At 43.1% G+C, this 21343-nt stretch overlaps 2 protein-coding genes across 4 annotated transcripts in view; one reads left to right on the top strand and one right to left on the bottom strand.

Moving 5' to 3' along the window:
• LOC124596255 (28 kDa heat- and acid-stable phosphoprotein-like) overlaps positions 1-18241 on the bottom strand; it is a 69942-nt gene extending 51701 nt beyond the window's left edge. The window contains exons 1-2 of the mRNA XM_047135329.1: positions 18056-18241; positions 17713-17810 (exon numbers count right to left, since the gene is read on the bottom strand). Of these exons, the coding sequence (XP_046991285.1) occupies positions 17713-17810; positions 18056-18065 (108 nt within the window). The 5' untranslated portion in view covers positions 18066-18241. The remainder of the gene's footprint in view (positions 1-17712; positions 17811-18055) is intronic.
• A 95-nt stretch (positions 18242-18336) lies between these two features.
• The window catches only part of LOC124596254 (integrator complex subunit 13), a 256833-nt gene continuing 253826 nt past the window's right edge, over positions 18337-21343 (top strand). Inside the window, exons 1-2 of one of the 3 annotated variants that reach the window (XM_047135326.1) lie at positions 18337-19106; positions 19180-19254. In XM_047135326.1, the coding sequence (XP_046991282.1) occupies positions 18873-19106; positions 19180-19254 (309 nt within the window). In that variant the 5' untranslated portion in view covers positions 18337-18872. The remainder of the gene's footprint in view (positions 19107-19179; positions 19255-21343) is intronic. The other 2 variants (XM_047135327.1, XM_047135328.1) reach the window with 2 other exon arrangements.

Genomic DNA, 21343 nt, shown 5'->3' with positions numbered 1-21343 from the left:
ATGTCGACAAGGTCACAAGGTGGTCAACAGCGGAGCGGCGGCGACAAAAGCTGCATTGGACATTGGTAAGAAGCCGTCGAGATTCAAGAATCCAAACTAACCGAGCATGAACCATGCGCTCCATCACCTTACAGACACAGCTTGTAAGAGAAATGGGGCGGTAACTAGAAGGAAGGTGTCTATCCTTCCCGGGTTTGGGTATAGGAACAACGACGGCGTCACGCCAACGCATGGGGACCTGACCTTCGGTCCATACGCGATTGTAGGTACGAAGAAGGAAGCTTTTGCCCGCCGGAGAAAGGTGTGCCAGCATCTGAACGTGAATGGCATCTGGCCCTGGAGCAGAGGACCGGGACAGTGCAAGCGCACGTTCGAGTTCCCGCATAGTAAAGGGGGCATTATTAGTTTCCAGATTCAGCGAGTGGAAGGAAGGTCGCCAAGCCTCTTCTGCCTCTTTCCTGGGAAGGAAGGCAGGGTGGTAATGAGCGGAGCTTGAAACCTCCGCGAAAAACCGGCCGAAGGTGTTGGAGACAGCCACAGGATCAACGAGGACCTCATTACCTGAGGTCAGGCCAGGTACCGAGGAGCGGGCCTTAATGCCCGACAGCCGGCGCAGGCCACCCCATACGACAGAAGAGGGAGTAAAACTGTTAAAGGAGCTGGTGAAAGAGGCCCAGCAAGCTTTTTTGCTGTCTTTGATGACTCTACGGCATTGCGCTCGGAGCTGTTTGTATCCAATACAATTCGCCAACGTAGGATGGCGGCGAAAGGTCTGTAAAGCACGTCGTCGAGCACGGATAGCGTCTCTACAAGCCTCGTTCCACCAGGGGACGGAAACGCGACGGGAAGAAGAGGTAGTACGAGGAATGGAACGTTCGGCAGCATTGACGATAACAGCCGTGAGGTATTCGACCTGACTGTCACAACTGAGAAAATCGTGATCCGGAAAGGTCGCCAGGGAGGAGTAAAGTCCCCAGTCAGCTTTCGGTATGTTCCAGCTCGAAGGACGTGGGGATGGGGTGTGGTGCAGGAGACGAACGACACAGGGGAAGTGGTCGCTCGAATAGGTGTCAAAAAGGACATACCACTCAAACCGACGGGCAAGAGTGGTAGAACAGAGCGAGAGGTCCAAGTGGGAGTAGGTATGAGTAGAGTCCGAGAGGAAAGTCGGGGGGCCAGTATTGAGGCAGACAAGATTGAGATGGTTGAAGACATCTGCCAAGAGTGAGCCTCTTTGACAGGATGCAGGAGAGCCTCAAAGAGGATGATGGGCATTGAAGTCGCCAAACAATAACAACGGTGGGGGAAGCTGAACAATCAGGTGCATCATGTCAGCCCGACTAACAGCGGATGACGATGGAGTGTAGATGGTACAAACCGAAAAAGTAAAAGCAGAAAGAGTAATACGGACAGCTATTGCTTGGAGTGGTGTGGTCAATGGGATGGGATGGTAATAGACATCGTCCTGAACGAGCAACATGACCCCACCATGAGCTGGGATACCGTCCACAGGGGTGAGGTCATACCGCTCCGAGGTATAGTGGGTAAAGGCAATACGGTCAGTCGGGCGCAACTTGGTTTCCTGGAGACCAAGGACGAGCGGACAGTGCAGGCGGAGGAGCAGTAGTAATTCCTCCCGATTAGATCGAATACCTCTTATGTTCCAACGTAACAAGGCCATCGCTAGTCAGAAAAAAGGGGGGAACGAGACCGGGGAAGAGCTGGTCACCTAGCACCTAGACAGCCACGGAGGGCCAGGTTTCGAGGGAACAACGCTACAACCGGCGGGAGGCGGATCCTGTTCCATCGAGTCGTCGCCAGCTGCGGCCGCTGTCCCTGGTGGTGTAGGAGGGGCATCATCATTTGCCGACGAGAGGCCAGCTGAGCGCCTGGCAGCAAAGCGTCCCGGCGAAACTGAGGACGGCCGGGAGCAGCGACTCACGGATGGAGCGTCAGACGAAACGTGCCGGGGTGGGAGGGGGATAGAGACTTCTTCTTGGCCTTCTTGGAAGTCCGAGGAGGCACAAGGGTGGTGGGCTGGACCCGAAGAAGGTCCTCATGCGCGGGGTCCGTTTTGGGACGCCGGACCTCAGAAGCTGGGGTCCAGAATGTTGCCCCGATGGACGCCTGAGAAGAGGATCGCTTCTCAGGGGGTGGGGGGGGCGGGGGTGGGGGGGGGGAGGAGGAGGAGGAGGAGGAGGAGGAGGAGGAGGAAGGGTGGCCCCTGGGGCAGAGGGGGCGGGGGCCACGGGGGAGGAGGATTTGGAAGGAAGGGGTTTGGGAGGCGGAGGCAGAGACCCCGTATGGGGGGAGGAGGTGGAGGGGGGACAGGATAGGGGTGAGGATACCGTGGAAGGAGGGGACACAACTGTGGCAAACGAAGTGGTCAATGGCACGGGATGGAGGCGATCATGCTTCTTCCTGGCCTCAGAATAAGAGAGACGATCCAAAGTTTTGAGTTCTTGGATCTTCTTCTCCTTCTGATATGCAGGGCAGCCTGAGGATCTAGGCGAGTGGATGCCAGGACAATTAACGCACCGAGGTAGTGGGGTGCTTGTATGTTCCTCACGAAGAGGACGTCCACAATCGCCACAAAGGGGCTCAGCCTCACACCGTGACGACATGTGCCCAAAGCGCAAACATCGAAAACAGTGCATAGTAGGCGGGACGTAAGGTCGCACGTCGCACCGGTAGCACATCACCTTTACCTTCTCCGGGAGAACGTCCCCCTCGAAGGCGAGGATAAAGGCCCCGGTGTCGATGCGACGGTCTTTGGGGCCGCGCTGGACTCGCCGGACGAAATGGACGCCTCGGCGCTCCAGGGTGGCCCTGAGCTCCTCATCAGATTGTAGCAGGAGGTCACGATGAAAAATAACCCCCTGCGTCCTATTTAGTGGCACATGCGGGACAATGGACACTGGGATATCCCCTAGGCGGTCACACGCCTGGAGCGCCGCCGACTGTGTAGCGGAGGTGGTCTTTGTAAGAACGGACCCCGAACGCATCTTACTGAGAGCCTCGATTTCCCCGAAGATGTCCTCAATGTGCTGAACAAAGAACATGGGCTTGGAGGTGGCGAACGTCCCCCCATCAGTTCGAGAACAGACCAAATAGCGGGGGAAGTACTTCGCCCCAAGCCGGCGGGCCTGTCCCTCCTCCCAGGGAGTGGCCAAGGGGGAAAGGGCAGGAGAACCAGAACTAGAGACAGTACCTTTCCGTTTGAAAGACTCGGCCGCAGAGCGACCTGATACGTGTTGACGTTTCATCTGCGAAACGTCCGCCCCGATACCACCCACTCCGACCAGGGGCTCTCCCCATGGGCGCCACCCAGCCTCAGCAAGGGCCACCTGGCAGGATGACCGTTGCCGGGAGTCCTGATGCCCCAAGGAGACGGGCCTCTACTCCTTGGCCGACGTGGGGAGGGTGCAGCTCAGGTATCGGTAGTACGATCCCTGTGTTGTCAGGGGGCTACAATCTAGAGGGTACATGACGACATCACCACAACGGGCTGGCTACCGTGCTGGATTTCTGGTGCCATGGAAAGTCCATCATGATCATAGGTGCAGATGGGGACGCACTATGGGCGTAACTTGTACAACCCATCAGGCGTTTAGGCCCAATTTGAGGAATAGTGGGTATGGTTACAACGCCAGTACAATGCTGAGTGCCAAGGACTTAGTGCACTAAGGACCAGTGGTACACCACGTAAGGCATCCTTCCCCAAAAGGCTCGTACTTCTGTAGAATTTTGAAAAATGGAGGTCAAACCCCAAGGGGGACCATCACATGAAAGGCCGAAACGGTTGAAACTCCTTTTAGTCGCCTCTTACGACAGTCAGGAATACCTCGGGCCTATTCTTACCCTGGACCCGCAGGGGGATATGGCAGTTGCGTCTGCAATCGAAGGACACATGGAAAGTGGTGACTCGAGTGTGTATCAGCAAGAGCGAACCATTCAAAGCGCCGAGCTAGCGGAACAGTACCGACCGAAAGGTCCAAATGAGAGAAATTTGTCATGGAGGCAGACAAAAATGTAGGGTCCCCAGTGTTGAGGCAAACAAGATCCGCTTGATGGAAGACGTCTATCAATAGCGAGCCACGCGGACAAGGATGCAGAGATCCCCAAAGCGGGTGGTGGGCATTGAAGTCCCCAACCAGCAAATAGGGGAAGGGGGGGGGGGGGGGCGGAAGCTGACCAAGAAGATGAAGGAGATCAGCTCGTGCCATTGGTGTGGACGATGGAATGTATACAGTACAAAGAGAGAAGATGTATCCAGAAAGGGAAAGACGGACAGCGACAGCTTGGAAGGAAGTGTTTAAGGGGATTGGCTGATAATGGAGAGCATCATGGAGAAGAATCATGAGTCTTCCATGTGCTGGAGTGCCTTCAACAGAGGGGAGATCAAATCAGACTGACTGAAAATGGGGGAAAACAAAGCGGTCGTGGGGACGCAGCTTTGTTTCCCGAAGATAGAAGACGACTGGTGAGTAGGATCATAAGAGGATCGACAATTCATCCCGATTGGCTAGAATGCCGCGGATATTCCGATGGATAATGGACATAGGGTGGACAGAAAATGGAAGAATGTGACCAAGGTTACCCTCAACTCAACGACTGCTCAGAGCTTGCGACCAACAGCGTGGAACGGCATTCAGCCGAAGATCCTGAGCCATAGGTTGTTCGGGAGCAGCTCCTGCCACCAGCGATCGGCCGGTTGATCGGCCACCAGCAGTGCGCTTCGGCGACACAGAAGTCGGCCAAGGGCGGTTACTGCCAGGCGGTGCTGTAGATGAGACACGCCGTGGCGGAGAAGGAGAGGAACTGGGTTTCTTATTAGCCTTTTTGGAAACAGAATGTTGAGATGAAGGAGGAACTGATGGTTGTGAAATTGGGGTACATAAAAAATCTTCACGAGTAGGCTCTTTTTTGGAAGTCCGGGTGTCTGATTTTGGGGCTCGAGATTTAGCAGAACCCGATGAAGGGTGAGCCATAGAGTGATCAGGTGAGAGTGGGGAGGTTGAACGGACGATCTTTGTGCTGGACGATCTGACGACTGTGGCACTAAAGGTGAGATCACAAGTCTGAGTGGCTGCCTCCTTAGTTGGCCGAGGAGAGGCAAGGACAGTGCTGTATTTACCTGTGTGAGGCACAGTGGACTTTTGACTGGTGAACAACTTACGAGCAGCGAAGATCGACACCTTTTCCTTCACTCTGACTTCCTGAATGATCTGTTTGTCTTTAAAAATGTGGCAATCTCTAGAGGAAGCAGCATGGTCACCCATACAGTTGATGCAACGAGGGGACGGAGGTGGACAAGCACCCTCATGGGCATCCTTGCCACATGTAACGCATTTGGTCGGATTGGAACAGGACTGGCTGGTATGATTGAACCGCTGACACCGATAGCAACGCGTAGGGTTTGAGATGTAAGGGCGAACGGAAATTATCTCATTGCCAGCTTTTATGTTCGATGGGAGTTGAACTCTGTCAAATGTTTAGAAGACAGTACGGGTTGGAACGATGTTCGTGTCAACCCTTTTCACGACTCGATGAACAGCCGTGACAGACTGGTCAGACAGGTAGTTTTGAATTTCCTTGTCGGACAATCCGTCGAGGGAGCGTGTATAAACGACCACCCGTGATGAATTTAAAGTGCGGTGCGCTTCCACTCGGACAGGGAAGGTGTGTAGCAGTGAAGTACACAGCAATTTTTGTGCCTGGAGGGCACTGACTGTTTCTAAAAACAAGGTGCCATTTCGTAATCAGAAACAAGACTTTACAGGACCTGCAATTGTGTCGACACCTTTCTGAATAATGAAAGGGTTGATCGTGGAGAAGTCTTTAACTTCGTGAGTCCAAGAAACAACAAGGAACTGTGGCAACGATGGAAGAACTGTCTGTGGCTGAGACTCATTGAACTTACGCTTGTGAGCAGACATAGTAGATGATGATGAAACCATTGAGGAAGTATCCCCCATGATTACTAGTGTCTCCGATGGCGCGCTCGTTCCTTGTGGAGGCCCTCTCTCAGGGCATTCCCACCTTAGGTGATTGTTCACACCTCAGGTCACACCTCTCGAGAAACGGACGGAAGGTCCAATCGGCACTTTCGGAAGGTATCAGCTCGGGTAATCACCGGCTACGCATGGGAATGCGTGGGTCGGACTTCAGACATGCACAGGGAGGAAAAAAGAGAAAGGGGGAAAAAAAGAAAGAGAAAGTAAAGAAGAGAGGTCTCAAATGCCGCAGCGAAGAAAAAGGTAAAGAGATGAGGTAATGAAAAGAGAAGGACAGAAACTTGCCAGCAGAAAAAGCGAAGAAGAGAGACTGTTTTACATTTTCGAGCGTCCGTCTCTGGACGTAGGCACAAAACATACTCACAGAGGGGGAGAAAGAAAAGGAAAGAGGCAGAGGAAGGAGTGGGGGGCGAAGATGGGGGATGGGGAAGGATGCAGAAAAGGAAGGAGGGCCACATTAGCTCGAAGTCCCATGCTCACTACACACGTATCCACAAAAGAGTTGTGGACACCCCAGTGTGTGTGTGTGTGTGTGTGTGTGTGTGTGTGTGTGGGGGGGGGGGGGGGGGGGCAGAGCATCTAGACTTCAGGGCTCAATTTGAAGTGGGGGCTAACCAATGTAGACAATTCCACTACAGTCAATGAGATTCCAGGCCAAATGTGCCAGGCACCACTGCAAATGGGCTTGTTGTGTACCAATGTCGATGGTAGTTGGCGCAATAGGTGTTTCGAGCTCCGCCCCGTTTCTGGGAGCTACCGTTTAATGATCCTTGTAGAACACTGAAGCAGCTGTGGTACATCGGATCGATGACAATGATGAACCTGGGGCTCTGAATACCTCTCTGATGAGTGCGCGGTCTTCATGTTCCATTGTATATGTAGGTCAACTACTTCCTTCTTGATGCTGTGTTCGGCCATGGTTCACCCATCCCTGTCAACTTTGTCAAATAGTGGCAGTGCTCCTATTCAAATGTCAAGTAATTTGCCAATTACTCCAACTGGCTTCTTTGAGTCTACATGCCCCCCCCCCCCCCCCCCCCCCCCCACATTCTTTCATCTACATATATTGTTCACGCACTTGTCTGCAAGGCACAATTACTGTCCAGCTGAGTACAAGTAATGAAATTCACAAAGACTTTATATCCTGTTATCGAAATGTCCTTTTTCACTATCCTTGCCAGCTGCAAGGTGAAACTGCACTGCAGCATCACACATTTATCCATTGGCTGTTGAAGTTCCCTATTTTGCATTTTCTGTTGATTCTTATACGAATATTAATTTTTGACCAATTTGCACAACTCCTTTCTGATAGCCCTCTTTTTCTTTCAGTGTACATAGAAAAGATAGGAAGAAGATAACACTTTCACCACAATAAGGTTACATCATTTCAAACGGAATGGTAAAATTAGGATTTGAACAGCATCTATTCTCTCAGAGTTCGCATTCACCAACTTTTCCTTTGGCTACCTTTCTTTCACAGCTAATAAAGCATAAAATATATGTGAAAATTATTGAACAATACCTTTCGCCATATAGCAGAGCTGCTGACTTGCAGATAGGCACAACAAAAAGACTGTCACACACAAGCTTTTGGCCAACAAGGCCTTTGTCAAAAATAGACGACCGACAGACAGGTGTGACCCCCCCCTCTCCCCCCCCCACACACACAAAAGTAGTTGAATGTGTGAGTTGCGTTCGCATGAGTGTGGGTTATTTGTCACAGTCTTTGTTGTGCCTATCTGTGACTCAAAATCTCTTGCTATATGGTGAGTAGCAATGCTCCTTTTCATAACATTGTTACGTACCATCCTGGATTTTCCAATGCCTGAACAGTACTTTTGATATATTGTAAATGCTATTATTCATTTCACAGTAAGGCATCCCATTTTTGTACCAAATTTTAATTTATTATGAATACTCACTTTTTCTTGTGATTTGTAATTAAAAGTAAGACATTTTATTAAAATTATGATTAAATATTTGTCAACTAAAATTTCATTTCATGATAAATACTGAAATCCAATAAAAGCTAAATACCTAGCCCCGGTGACAAACATTTGAGCTCGCAGTATTAAGATACTAGAATACTGTGCACTCAGCTACAGACAATTTGATTAACTGTGTTCAAATCTACTTTACATAACAGAACTTTGAAAATTGCGAAGGTTTTTGAGTGTTTCTGAGAACTGCATTGTGCTGCTTTTAGGGAATTTGTGTCCATGCACTGCCCCTCAAGTCCTTTAAGTACAAAGAATATCTAAGTCTGCTAGTTACGTCCCCTTGTTATAGAGCTGCAAGAGAATCGAGAATGATATTTTCAGTTTATAGCTGAAGGAGCAAAGATAATCACTCATCAAATAGAGATGTAAGTTTCTAAAAATCAGGAAACAAGGTTGAGAATGTTGCTAGCTTCCCAGTGAATCTTTTTAGCAACAGTGCACCCCCTCCACATATTGCTCTGTGTGTGCATGCATGCCTTAACTAAGTGGTTAACTTTACTACTTAATTAATCACTTTACACCAGGATTTTCCATGACCATGATTTTCAGTTTAAATTCTTTTCAATATAGCCACAAGAAAGTTCTAACATTACATTTTACATACTGTCTTTCCCTCCATGTTTTATAGTTATTGATGATTTTTGTGTCATGCCTTAAACAGAATTCCATTAACTGTTTCTTGGGGCGCATTCAAAGAGAGTCAATCCATGATTTTCCTTTTTCCCAGGGTTTATTTCTGCTGGAGTATTGCTGGTGAAACATTTGATCCAACAGTATTGTCTATTGTATATTTTACAGCTTGATCTTTGCTTAGCAACCAATAAACTAACTTTGTATGGTATTTAAAAGTCAGGAATTAGAGAATAACTTATATTTTAATCTTTAAAGGGTCTTTGTGGATATTCCACTATGGCTAGCAGAGATTAGAGGAGGACACTGTGCCTTATCCAAAAAATCTTAACAGTGTGGTCCAGGCCTTACCCAAGGAAGAACTCAATTTGGATATTCAAGAAATGGTAACATCAAGAAAACAACATGCAGAGACAGAAAATATGATCCAATTAAGTTCACAGTCTCAGCAGCTACCCATAACTCAGGTAAGAGCTCCTTAACTGCAATGAATAATATAGTTGGAATTAACTTTCAAGAGATGACAGAAGGCTTTGAGACAGTTTTAAATTAACAGAAGGATGATGAATAAAAGAACTGGGGAAAACAGCAAGTGAAAATTCCAGTGAAGACATTTGAAGAGAGAGAAAATTCTGCACAACTGACAAGTGTCAGCTGGGAGGACAACAACAAAAAGAACATACAGAAGAGATCACAGACAATTCCAGCAGAATGATGAACATATATACAAAACAGCTGTTATGTAAACACTGTTGGCCTTTTACATTGGCACGACTAGCAAGCAGTTATTAGTCAGGATGAATGGGCATAGGCAGAGGGTGTATACGAGCAACAGACAATATCCCGTAGCAGACCATGCTCTACAGCATGACAGTCATGACCTGGGGGCATGTTTCACCGCATATGCCATCTGGATTCTTCCCCCCAGACATCAGTATCTCAGAACTCCGCGGGCGGGAACTTGCACTACAACATATGTCCTTGGTTCTTCACAATAACTACTCCTTTCTTCACTCCATTTTAGTTTTCTACATCTTTCATTATTTGACTTGTATATTTGCCCCCCCCCCCCACCTGTTACACACAATGCACTTAGCTTTTCACTCTAACTTGTGTATGTTGTTTTAGTAGTACTCTCTGTCTTGCATATTACTCTTTCTTCCACCTTTAAGATCTCAGGTTTTCAAATCTTGTCCGGTACAGTCCCCAACAATCAGTCTTTCTTTCTCATCCCGTCCGCTAAGTCTCCCCTGACTTTTCTGAACTGTACCATTTCCCTAAACCTCTCCAGTCCTTTTCCTTCACCCCTCTTCCTTCCCTTCAACTCCTACGTCAGAAGGAGGAGCCACTGGTTCCAAAGCTTGTAAAAGTTATACCTTTTTGTTTCTGTGTTCTCTTGCCACCGCACGGTGAGTAGAATTATTATCTATCCACTTACATTACACTGACATAAATTATGAAATTCAAAATTTGACAGTGGAATGCACATTCACAGCATTGGCACACAAAGATGTCCTGCATCATGAAGTAACTGCAAGACATTTTCTTCGTGTGTATCTGTGAGACATCGTGGAAACGGGGAATTTTTGGCTATTTTAGAAGCTATTATGTATTTAGATGACTACACACACATTTGCCTTATGAGGAAATAATCGATTATGCAAATATTAATAGTCTTCAGACAGTGGTCAGTGGGGCAAAAATAACTGATAAATATTGATAGTATCATTGTACTGCCCACCAAGAACTTATCTCAAGACGGGAACTGAACAATTGAGTGAGCAAGATAGAACCATCATTAATTATTTTTTGAGATTATAATGCCCACAGGTATGCTTGGTGATGTTACTATCAAGACAATTATGGAGCAACTTTTTTGGCATTGTAGCTGTCTTTATGTACGGAATAATAGATTGCTAAGATTGATTTTGAACCTGGAAAAAGGCCTGTCCACAATCTATGTAACTGTGTTCACCAAACCTTGCTACAGGTTTCCAGTGGAATATCCTTGACTATCCCACGGGGTCATACAGCTATGATAGAGATAAAGACAACTCACGATTATCCTTCGCCACCCACTAACCCGCCAAGAAAGTGGAAAGTTCACAAAGCAACCTCAGTGAAAACCAAGCAATGATACAAAACTGGATTAAGACACTAACATCATCTTCCTCACAGACAGAAAGTTACTATGAACTTTTTAGTATTATCAATTATGCAGTGAGTGCATCAGTTCCTACAATCATTGCAGCCCACATATTGAGTGGAACATTGACACCTTGGCAGAATAAAAATTGCAACTTCTTTATGAGAAACTGGACAGTGGCAGTCAACGAAGACCAAAAAAGATGACTGGGGAAAAAGTTCGTGTAGTTGCAAATTATTGCACAGTGGTAGAAGGAAGTGTCATGAACAACAAACAAAGTTCTGACCAGTGGGGTGTGAGCTTGGTAGTGGGGGCATTTAAAGATCACTTATGTTTTACTTGTACATTTCAAAAATTGTGACTTTTAGCAAAAATGTTGTCTAGCATAAAATAAAACGGCATTAAGCTTCCAATTTATTTTTTCCGCTAGTACTAATAATTTGTGTGTTGCACGGAGGACGGAAAAATTACTGATTATTAAAAAAACAATACAGAGGGCTGACTGACAGACACTGGCTGTCATACAAAATGGGAGGCCAAATTACTTCCAAATCTACATGAATGGCTCCAAGACACCAGAAGGAACAGGATATGCTTTCTATTGCCTATTAATGAACACTATACCTAATGCAGTGCCTATTTACACTGCAGAAATATTAGTTAAGTAGTTACCAGTACCTGTGGAATAAGGAACAAATTTCAAAAGTCTTAGTCTTACATCTATATCTGCCACAACGTATATATTTTCTTCACATTAATATTCAAGTCCACTTTGGCAATAGGTGATTTTATCAGTATATGCAACTTTTAAATCCAAGAAGTGCACTTTACGTATAAACAGAAGTAGCAGGTTAATAGGTGGATACCACCTAAAACCAAATAAATATTTTACAGTTTGAACAATATTATGAAAGGCATGGACATAGTAACACTGTTTCATTTCATCCTGGATTTTCCATTGTTTTTAAGAGTCTGAATAACTGTTTATGAATGCAAACTACAGACTAACCATGTACTAAACACTGATGTGTCTCTACTGCTCTACTATATAAGTTAGTGATACCAACTCATGAGAAACTGTCATAAAAGACATCAAAATTTGGCTTAAGTTACAGAACACAATCACACAGGTACATTTCCATACGTTATTCATATGCACAGTATTTAATAACAAGAGGGGCTCTGGCACTTCACCACTTAAAGTAAAGATAGCAAAGTTTTGCCTTAGGATCTTCAGTGAAGCAACAGGGCATCCAAAACTATTTTGGCCAATCCATATACATTCTACAGTGTGTCCCGTTTTAGTCTATTTTGCACATTCACCTGCACAAATCATATATGATACTTAGTTTTTAACCCGGAGGGACAGGCACCAACTATTCTAGGAAACACAGGATGGCAAAATAACATATCTCTGACAAATATTAAAAACCCTGACACAAATAGGACACTGGACCATTCATGAAGGTTGAACACAGAAAGACTATAATGCAATCATAATAAAAATACTGACCAGCAATGTAGTAGAAGTACCTAAAGAAAGAGACTTTACTGCACAGAGCAGACCAGGTTACACCGTGAAAAATCTTATTCTCTGCAAAACATAATAGGAAGTGTGGACTACAAAATCCATAAACTGGTTGAACCAATACAGACAGTACGAAGACAGCAATACCATACCCAAACAACAACCAAAACAACATTCAAAAACCCAATGGTCACAAACTCACAGCCGTAAACAAACAAAACAAACTAGAAAATGCTCCCAATAAGCAAACACTACAGACAGGCAAGATTGAATAGATAAATAGAAATGAAAATCAGATAAAGAACACCCATTTTTCAGACAAAGACAACAACTTTATATAAACATAACTACCGAAAAACAAAGGAATTAACTTACAAAAGCTCTGCAACTGCTGCTAACTTATGCGGGGTACCAATGTGTGGACCTGCAGTAGTCATTATGCAGTCGACAGTTTATTGCTGTTAGTGTCTCTTTGTTTCACATTACAATAAATGGCAGCATGATGCAAAGAAAGCTTGCATCCAGAATTGATTTTGAAAGTCTGATTAGATTTTGAATTATTATTATTATTGTTATTATTTTGACACTACTATATTCCATGTCCCATTTACCACTCTCTTGTAAAATTGGTTTATATTATTTGTGATTCAAAAGTTTAAAAAATGTTTTCAATTTCATTTCTTTCTTACTCAATGATTGTTTGTATGAATGGGCTTAGTTTATTTAATATTATTTGCTACAAATAAGTGCCAAATGTGAACATTAACTACTCTGCAAAAGCTGCTTCCATGAAATCTATTCCCCCCCCCCCCCCCCCCCCCCCCTCTCTCTCTCTCTCTCTCTCTCTCTCTCTCTCTCTCTCTCTCTCTCTCACACACACACACACACACACACACACACACACACACACACACACACACAGCGGATGAACAACCACCCGAGCTAATAATACCCCTCTGGCTCCCTCGAAAATGTAATACTACACTGCACCATGCACACACAGGTCAGACGATAAAGGATGACAAAATATACAGCTACTCTGGAATCCAGACTAATGAACAGACTTGCACAGAACGGTGGACACTATTTCAAGAATATACACAAGAGAGGCACATAAACCTATACCCAGATCAAACAATCATAATACAAATGACAGTAGTGATGACAGAAATTGAAAAATAATACAGGGATACAGAAACAAAACATGAAGCAGACACACACCAAGAAAAGGTAACACAAACAGACACAAAACTACACGGAATAATATTAGACACTGAAATATACGAACACAGCTACACATGAACTTACAAATAAAGAAAATTCTGGACAGAAAAGCATAAGTAAGATCCCATTCTGAGATTTGCCTTCTTGAAAGTACTGACAGTAATAACTACAATGAAGAATCACCACAAGAGGTCAGTGCTAGCACAATGAGTTGTTCACGTGCTATTCATTGGACTGTTGCCTGTAAACATGTGCTACGTCAGTGTTCTTGGAAAAAAACTGTGGCGGTGACGTGGCTCTGTAGTTGTTCCCGCATAGTGATTTGTAAAGATGGGGAAAAAATAAATAAGTAAACAAATATAAGCGAGACTCAAGCAGTGATTAAGTACACCATAAAGACAGGTGTGAAAGCAAAGGACATTTGTGCCGATTTCCAGAATAAACTGGGGGACTCTGCTCCTTCGTATTCAACTGTCGCCAAGTGGACAAATGAATTTAAATTTGATCAGGAAAGCTTAGATGATAATCCGCGCAATGGTCGGCCAAGATGTGTCACTACTCCAGAAATCATTGCAAAAGTGCACAAAATGGTCAGAGGATCGCCGATTGAAAGTGCATGAAATTGCTCACACTTGCCAGATGTCATCTGAAAGGGTATATCTCATTTTAACTGAAGAATTAGAAACAAAAAAATTATCTGCACGGTGGGTGCTGTGACTCTTGATGCTGGATCAAAAAAGCCTGAGAATGGACAAATCAGAACAATGTTTTGTCCGTTTTAGGAGAAACTAACAAGATTTTTTGTGCAGGTTTGTGACCACATATGAAATTGGGTGCACTAGTATACCCCAGAGAGAGAGGGGGGGGGGGGGGGGGAGGAGAAGAAGAAGTCAAACCAGTGGAAACGGGCTGATTCTCCCACCAAAGAAAGCAAAGACAATTCCTCCGGCACGAAAGGTCAAGGCATTAGTGTTCTGGGATGTGAAGGGGATTCTGTTTGTAGATTATGTCCCCATTTGGCAAACAATTACTAGAGAATACTATGCTGACCTCCTGCACAAATTCCAACAAAATATACGTGAAAAAAGCCGGGTTTAAAAAGGAAGAAAGTCAACTTCCATCAAGACAACACGTGCCAACACACACGTGCCACTGGCATGACAAAAGGCATGAATCGTTGCCACACCCTCCTTATTCATCTGAAATGGCTCCGTCACACTTCCATCTCTTCCCCAAACTGAAAATTTTTCTTGCTGGATGAGTAGGCCTGGAGGAAACTCATTTTCGAGATGGGATCAAGGCACTGGAACATCGTTGGATCAAGTGCATTACTCTACAAGGAGACTACATCGAAAAATAAAGTTTCAGCGATGTAAGTACTTTTTTCCTTATTCCGTTCCAAGAACTTTTTAAGCCACCCTTGTATAATAAGTGTCTTTGAAGTATATTTCATAATAGTCTGTAAAGAGTGACTGGCTACTGATGCCTAAGAGTCACTTAAAAAGTTTGATTAATTTAGGAAACTAAGCCTTCATATAAAGTCAGTTTATATACAGACGGGTTCAGAAAAAAAATGTAGACACTCTTTGATAATTGATTTCTTTGGAGAAAAATGACATTTTGCATGGTAGCATAGTCCATTGTTTTCTCAACAGATCTTGGTGTGCGTTTTCCAGCAGATGACAGTGCAGTGCAGTGCAGTGCAGTAATGAATGAAGTATGATTGTCGTTTGAGCAGTGCATGGCAATATTAAAGTGGTACTGGAAATACAGAAGCACGATAGAGGTACAATTTCAATGGTGTAATGTGTATGGAAATGAGCCACCAACACATTATGTCAATTTATCATGTCTAGCATAAACTTTAAGCCAATGGTTTTGTTCAGCATTGCATAAGGAAAGGTCTGGCTGACCAAAAACTTCAACGAGTCTAGCTCCCAGCACTCCAGTGCTGCAACATTTTGCTAAGTCACTTCAAAAATCTGAAGCAGGATGCACGTGAAAGCGGGGTAAGCTAATCAAGCGTACAATGAATTCTGAAGGCTGCAAAGTGGAAAGTGTACATTTCAAGATCTCTGCATGCTATATATGAGGTCAACCCAAATCAAAGGATAGAGTTCTCATGAGTGGTTTGACGAGGCACACTTCAAACTGAATGGTACTGTAAACCACCACAACTGCGTGTACTGAGCTCCTGAAAATCCTTACATTCATGTGGATGTTAATCTGATAGGTGTTAATGTGTGGTGTGGTCTGTCACTGTGTAGTTTGATTGGCCCATTTTTCTTTGAGGGTACCATTACTGGTGAGGTGTATCTTCATATGCTGTAAACATTGATAATACCTGCCATCTGAGAGATATTTGGAAATGGATGATTTTACCTACAACAAGATGGTGTTCCACCTCACTATCACAGATATGTCTGAGCCTACTCTACATGTGCAAGAATTTCAACTTCATGTCATTTTCCACCATTAATATTGATTATAAAAGTGTTTTTACATTTTTTCTGGACCTCTCTGTACAAAACTTGTAATGTCAAAATTGAAAGAAAAGGGCTTGATGCAATTCTGGGGCTTTCCCTTCTGCTCACTGACTGGTCTTCAACCATTTTACCTACATCTACCCATCCCTCTTTTCTCCTATTCTAAATTATGAACATTTTCACGTAACACATTCTGTAACTGATTTAGTTTCTATTTTGTGTTTTTTTTTCTTTTTAACACATTAATATTACTTTGATTTTGCTGAAAACAATATTGGCTTCTGGGCACTTTGAAACACATAATACTAAAGCACAAAAGTGCTCTCTGCTACACTGCACTAGTTCCCTACATCAATTGCAACATGGGGTAGCTGAAATAATTTGAGTGTTAACTATAGCAATATGCTGTAACGTATGACAAAGTGAAAGGTTGCTGCCCCCCCCCCCCCACCTCCCCCCTTTGTGCTGCATAATCAAAGACCACCTCCCCCCATCCTACAACAATATTTCTCTCGCCCCTTATCTCCTCTAGTTTCAACCCTGTGCCGAATAGTCAATTTTGATGAGATAACAAAATGCCTCATTTAACTGTTATAGATGTAAAAAGCTGGGAATGTACAAATAGGGATAGAGCATACTTTGCAGTGGCACCAGTGTGCTCTCTGTCTTCCTTCCATGCCACACATTGCAACAGTTACCCTCTTAATTGGCAACAATGGAGCAACCACTACATTGGGCTAATGTTTCTGCTTCTGACTTTTCATAGAAAAATTCATATGCTCAGAAAATAACTGCTGTTAGTTCTTAATGTTATACCTCGTGTCTTTGCTTTATGTCACCCTAAATCAAGTTCCTTTACCTAAGTTAAACGAACAGGAAAATGCACACTAAATGTTCCATGCGCATCCTGAAGTGCACACTACAGTCAGACAATGTTGGCTGGAGTGTACATGGTACTTCTTGCCACTGTGCATTGCCCACCATCTGCCCTTTCACGTCACATTATAGTGATTACCAGAATTCTCATCTATGTTAATCGACATCAGCATCATGTAACCAATAACATATGACACATCGAGTTAGTTATGTGCATTTATAAACAGAAAAATTGATGTGTGTACGTTAATTTATTATTAGCCAACTACTAATTACAGAATATATCACTCATTTTCATAAGCTTCTTACAATTGGGAACTACTTTATCTTCACTGTCTGGAATGAGGATAGATGACACTAGAAACCAGTTAGAGTAATTTCCACAAAGGATTGCCAATGAAATGCAATAAGGTAGTACAAAAAGGGATGTTAAAAGCTGAAGACGGTGATAAGAGAAGTTTAGAGGCATCCTGCAACCAATGTCAAATGGCTGATAATCTTGCCTTGACCAATTCTATTTCACTCATGCTACATATATTTCTGAAAATCAGTTTACATATTCCACACCATTATAAAAATATTAATAAATGAATATAAATAAAAAAGTAACATCATGAGATTTGTATATTCCCACTTCTTCAAATACCATGTAGTAATTTAACTGAACTGCAGTTGAAAAATTTCATAGTCTAAGGCACAACGATGATTCTCCAAAACAAAAAGGAATTTCGTGCCGTAACATTTTCAACAAACCAATCTCACCATAACTCCATACTCAATAAGGTAACATTTATGTAGATCTTACTCTCCATTTCCTTTCCTTTTCTTCTCGTTTCATTTGCTCTTCAATTTCTTCTGGGTTTGTGAAATGTCGGTTTCTGCCCTTATGGTTGGTGTATTTTCCTGTAGATGCAAAAGACAATATTAATACTAAGGTTAGTCAAAATAATTTAACCATGTGATACGAAGTTCACACGCTGCGGGAAAGTAGCCACGCGAGTGAGGTGTAGGCGGGTTTAATGTATATTTTAAGAGTATTCAATGCAGGAGTTGAAAAAATTGTCATAATTTATTTAATATTGTTTTTATTGCTATACAACATTAAATTCCACGAAAGTTGGCTCAATATATACACAATGATGATTTACCTCTAGGCATCTTCGCGGGTGGTTAATCACACACAGTTACAGAAAGCGATATAAAAAAAAATTCAAATTATCACCGTCTAAGACCCTCGCAATTCGTTTCGAGTTGGTTACTATTCAATCGAAAACTTAACCTATGATACAGTAGACTGCAACACTCTTTCGTTTTCAAATCAAAGATAAATATCTTGCAAACACACTACAGCAAAGATACTACAAAAGATCGTAAACCCCTATTATCTTCAACAACAAAATTCACATCCTTTCTACGATGTTTTCTGAGAAGCTAGTTGCACCTGAAAATTGATATAATATTAATACACTGGACTGCAGTGATGGTCAATATGCAACCAGTGAAAAAATTAGGCGAGTCCGCTTGTTCACATTTTTGTTGTCATGCCAGTAGAGTATTTCCACATGCTAATTTGGTGGCACGAGTTTTGACACACAAGTTTGGAAATCACTGACATCAAAAGAAAACTTGAGCAAAGTTACTATAACGATGTAAACAACGGAACAACATTGTAAACAATCTCGTGGTTCACAGTGTTTTGATTTCGATAAGAGGGAAAAGCATAGCCTAAGTGGTTAACAAGAATAAAGCTTTTGCTCCAGTTTGCAGTCCAATGCGCTTTTTCGTTATGTGTACATCGATTTCTGTATTTTTACAGCATATTGCCGTATGTTACGACAATAGGAACAGTCAACGCGACTAATAACACTGGCTAGTTTTGGATTGTTTTGCGTGGTTATAGAGAATTTAGCTACGCATGTTTAAACTATTAGAGTGATTACGGTGATACAGTCAGCACTACTCACAATGACCGTCTACGAAAAAATGTACCCATCTAGCCATAAAACAGTTTTCGTACTAGATCACACACCTTACTTCGGCATTTCTTGTGAATGTCAGATAGAATTTGATTTCAGCAAATCTCGCGGTCCAGGTTTTATTCCATTAGCCCCAATTTCAAAATCATTGTGGACGTGCAGTGTTGAAGCTGCCGTGGAATACTGTAGAATTGCATGGGACCTTTTCCCGCAAGGAAAACTGGTAACTTGATAAACTGAGATAATGAGTTAAAGACAACCTGGAGGTCAGTATCGATTTCATTTATTTTTTCCAGATCCGCTTCGTCGTAAGTGACACAAGTGCCCATACTCTGAACACATGGAGCCAACAGCAACAGAATTTGACTCATGTAAGTTTCGACTTGGGTACCATTTTTAAAAGTTGGTGTTCTTCCTGAAATTCTGATGATTTGAAAATACTTTTTATGCTAATTCCTCCGGGGGAAGAAAATCGAGAATCTGGCAACTGATGAAGAAAATTAGTTATTATAGCTGTAGTCATTTGTTCATGTATTGTAGTCATTAAAAAAATCTGTTACAGGATTATATTTGCTACAGTATGAATATTCGCATCTCAGGTACATATAGTACAATTTCATTCGTATTTTGTATTATGAAGACCTCCACTGATAATAATAGTGGCTTTGTTTCCACATGTCCACCATGTATATATTGCTATCCCAGTTATCTGGGATTAATGGTGACATTACACAATTAAAAATCTGTACATCAGTGCTTCATTATTACACACACACACACACACACACACACACACACACACACACACACATTCAATATTGACGTCATTTGCTGCAAATGCAGGTTACTGTTGCTAGAGGGATGTGCCACTGATAGTTGGGATAGTGTCCCTTTTTAACAGTTGCAAATGGAGTTAAAGACGGTGTCTTGGATCATAAGAATCAATTTTCTCAGTTTTCTAGACAGCTCAGTGCTGCTCAATACTTGAAATGCTTTTTGACAAATTCTAATTTTTCTACCTTTTGTAGACAGAAAAAAGTACTAAGTGTTACCAATTTTGTAGACAACAAGTTCACTGCCATGTGATTTAAAATTTTGTGTGTGGTTTCCGCCTATTCTGGACCAGTCAGTTTATCAGTCATCTGCTTAATTGGGCACATAAATTTGAAATGTTATTTTAATACAGTGATAGAGCATACCAATCACGTAGCTTTACTTGTTAAAGCATCAGTTCTTGGCTGGGGAGATGTGATGGCCATTCATCTAATCTATCTAGTGGATTAACGAGGAGGGTTGGTATGCTGGTCAGCCTGGATGCCATTTTTGGTAGTTTCCCACATCCCATAAGGTGAATACTGGGCTGGTTCCCAAGTCCCTCCTCAGTTACATGATTTGCAAACATTTAGAAAACTTTTGCTCATTTTCACATGACTAACATTACATGCAGACAGTTGGGATACACATATTCGGTCCTTGGGGTGGGGTAACTGGTTGATGACAGGTAGGTCATCTGGGCACCTCTTAAATTAACCGTGCCGAATTTGTTCATGACCCCACACTGATGTTACACTTTACAATAATAGAAATTCTTCTATGGAATAGGAATAGTTTTTGAGGAGAAACTTCCTCAATTTATATTCCAATTTTACTTTGCTGTCTGTCAGACATTTTATGTCACTGGATAAGTGACCAAAAATTTTCGTTGCAGCATTGTACACCATTTTTTGTGCTAAAGACAGCCTTAATGTGGAATAATGAATGTCATTTTTCCTTCTTGTGTTGTAATTATGTACATCATTCTTTATTTTGAACTGTAGTGGATTATTTACAAAAAAAAATTCATAAGTGAACAGTTATACTGTGAAGCAAAAGTCAGAATGCCCAACTCCCTAAAAAGATGTCTACAAGTTAATCATGGCTGTTGTTGTTGTTGTGGTCTTCAGTCCTGAGACTGGTTTGATGCAGCTCTCCATGCTACTCTATCCTGTGCAAGCTTTTTCATCTCCCAGTACCTACTGCAACCTACATCCGTCTGAACCTGCTTAGTGTATTCATCTCTTGGTCTCCCTCTACGATTTTTACCCTCCACGCTGCCCTCCAATACTAAATTGGTGATCCCTTGATGCCTCAGAACATGTCCTACCAACCGATCCCTTCTTCTTGTCAAGTTGTGCCACAAACTTCTCTCTTCCCCAATCCTATTCAATACTTCCTCATTAGTTATGTGATCTACCCATCTAAACTTCAGCATTCTTCTGTAGCACCACATTTCGAAAGCTTCTATTCTCTTCTTGTCCAAACTATTTATCGTCCATGTTTCACTTCCATACATGGCTACACTCCATACAAATACTTTCAGAAACGACTTCCTGACACTTAAATCTATACTCGATGTTAACAAATTTCTCTTCTTCAGAAACGCTTTCCTTGCCATTGCCAGTCTACATTTTATATCCTCTC

The sequence above is a fragment of the Schistocerca americana genome, chromosome 2, assembly GCF_021461395.2.
Source record: "Schistocerca americana isolate TAMUIC-IGC-003095 chromosome 2, iqSchAmer2.1, whole genome shotgun sequence".
Lineage (NCBI taxonomy): Eukaryota > Metazoa > Arthropoda > Insecta > Orthoptera > Acrididae > Schistocerca > Schistocerca americana.
The sequence above is the reverse complement of the archived record's forward strand: the minus strand, read 5'-3'. Positions and strand labels throughout refer to the sequence as shown.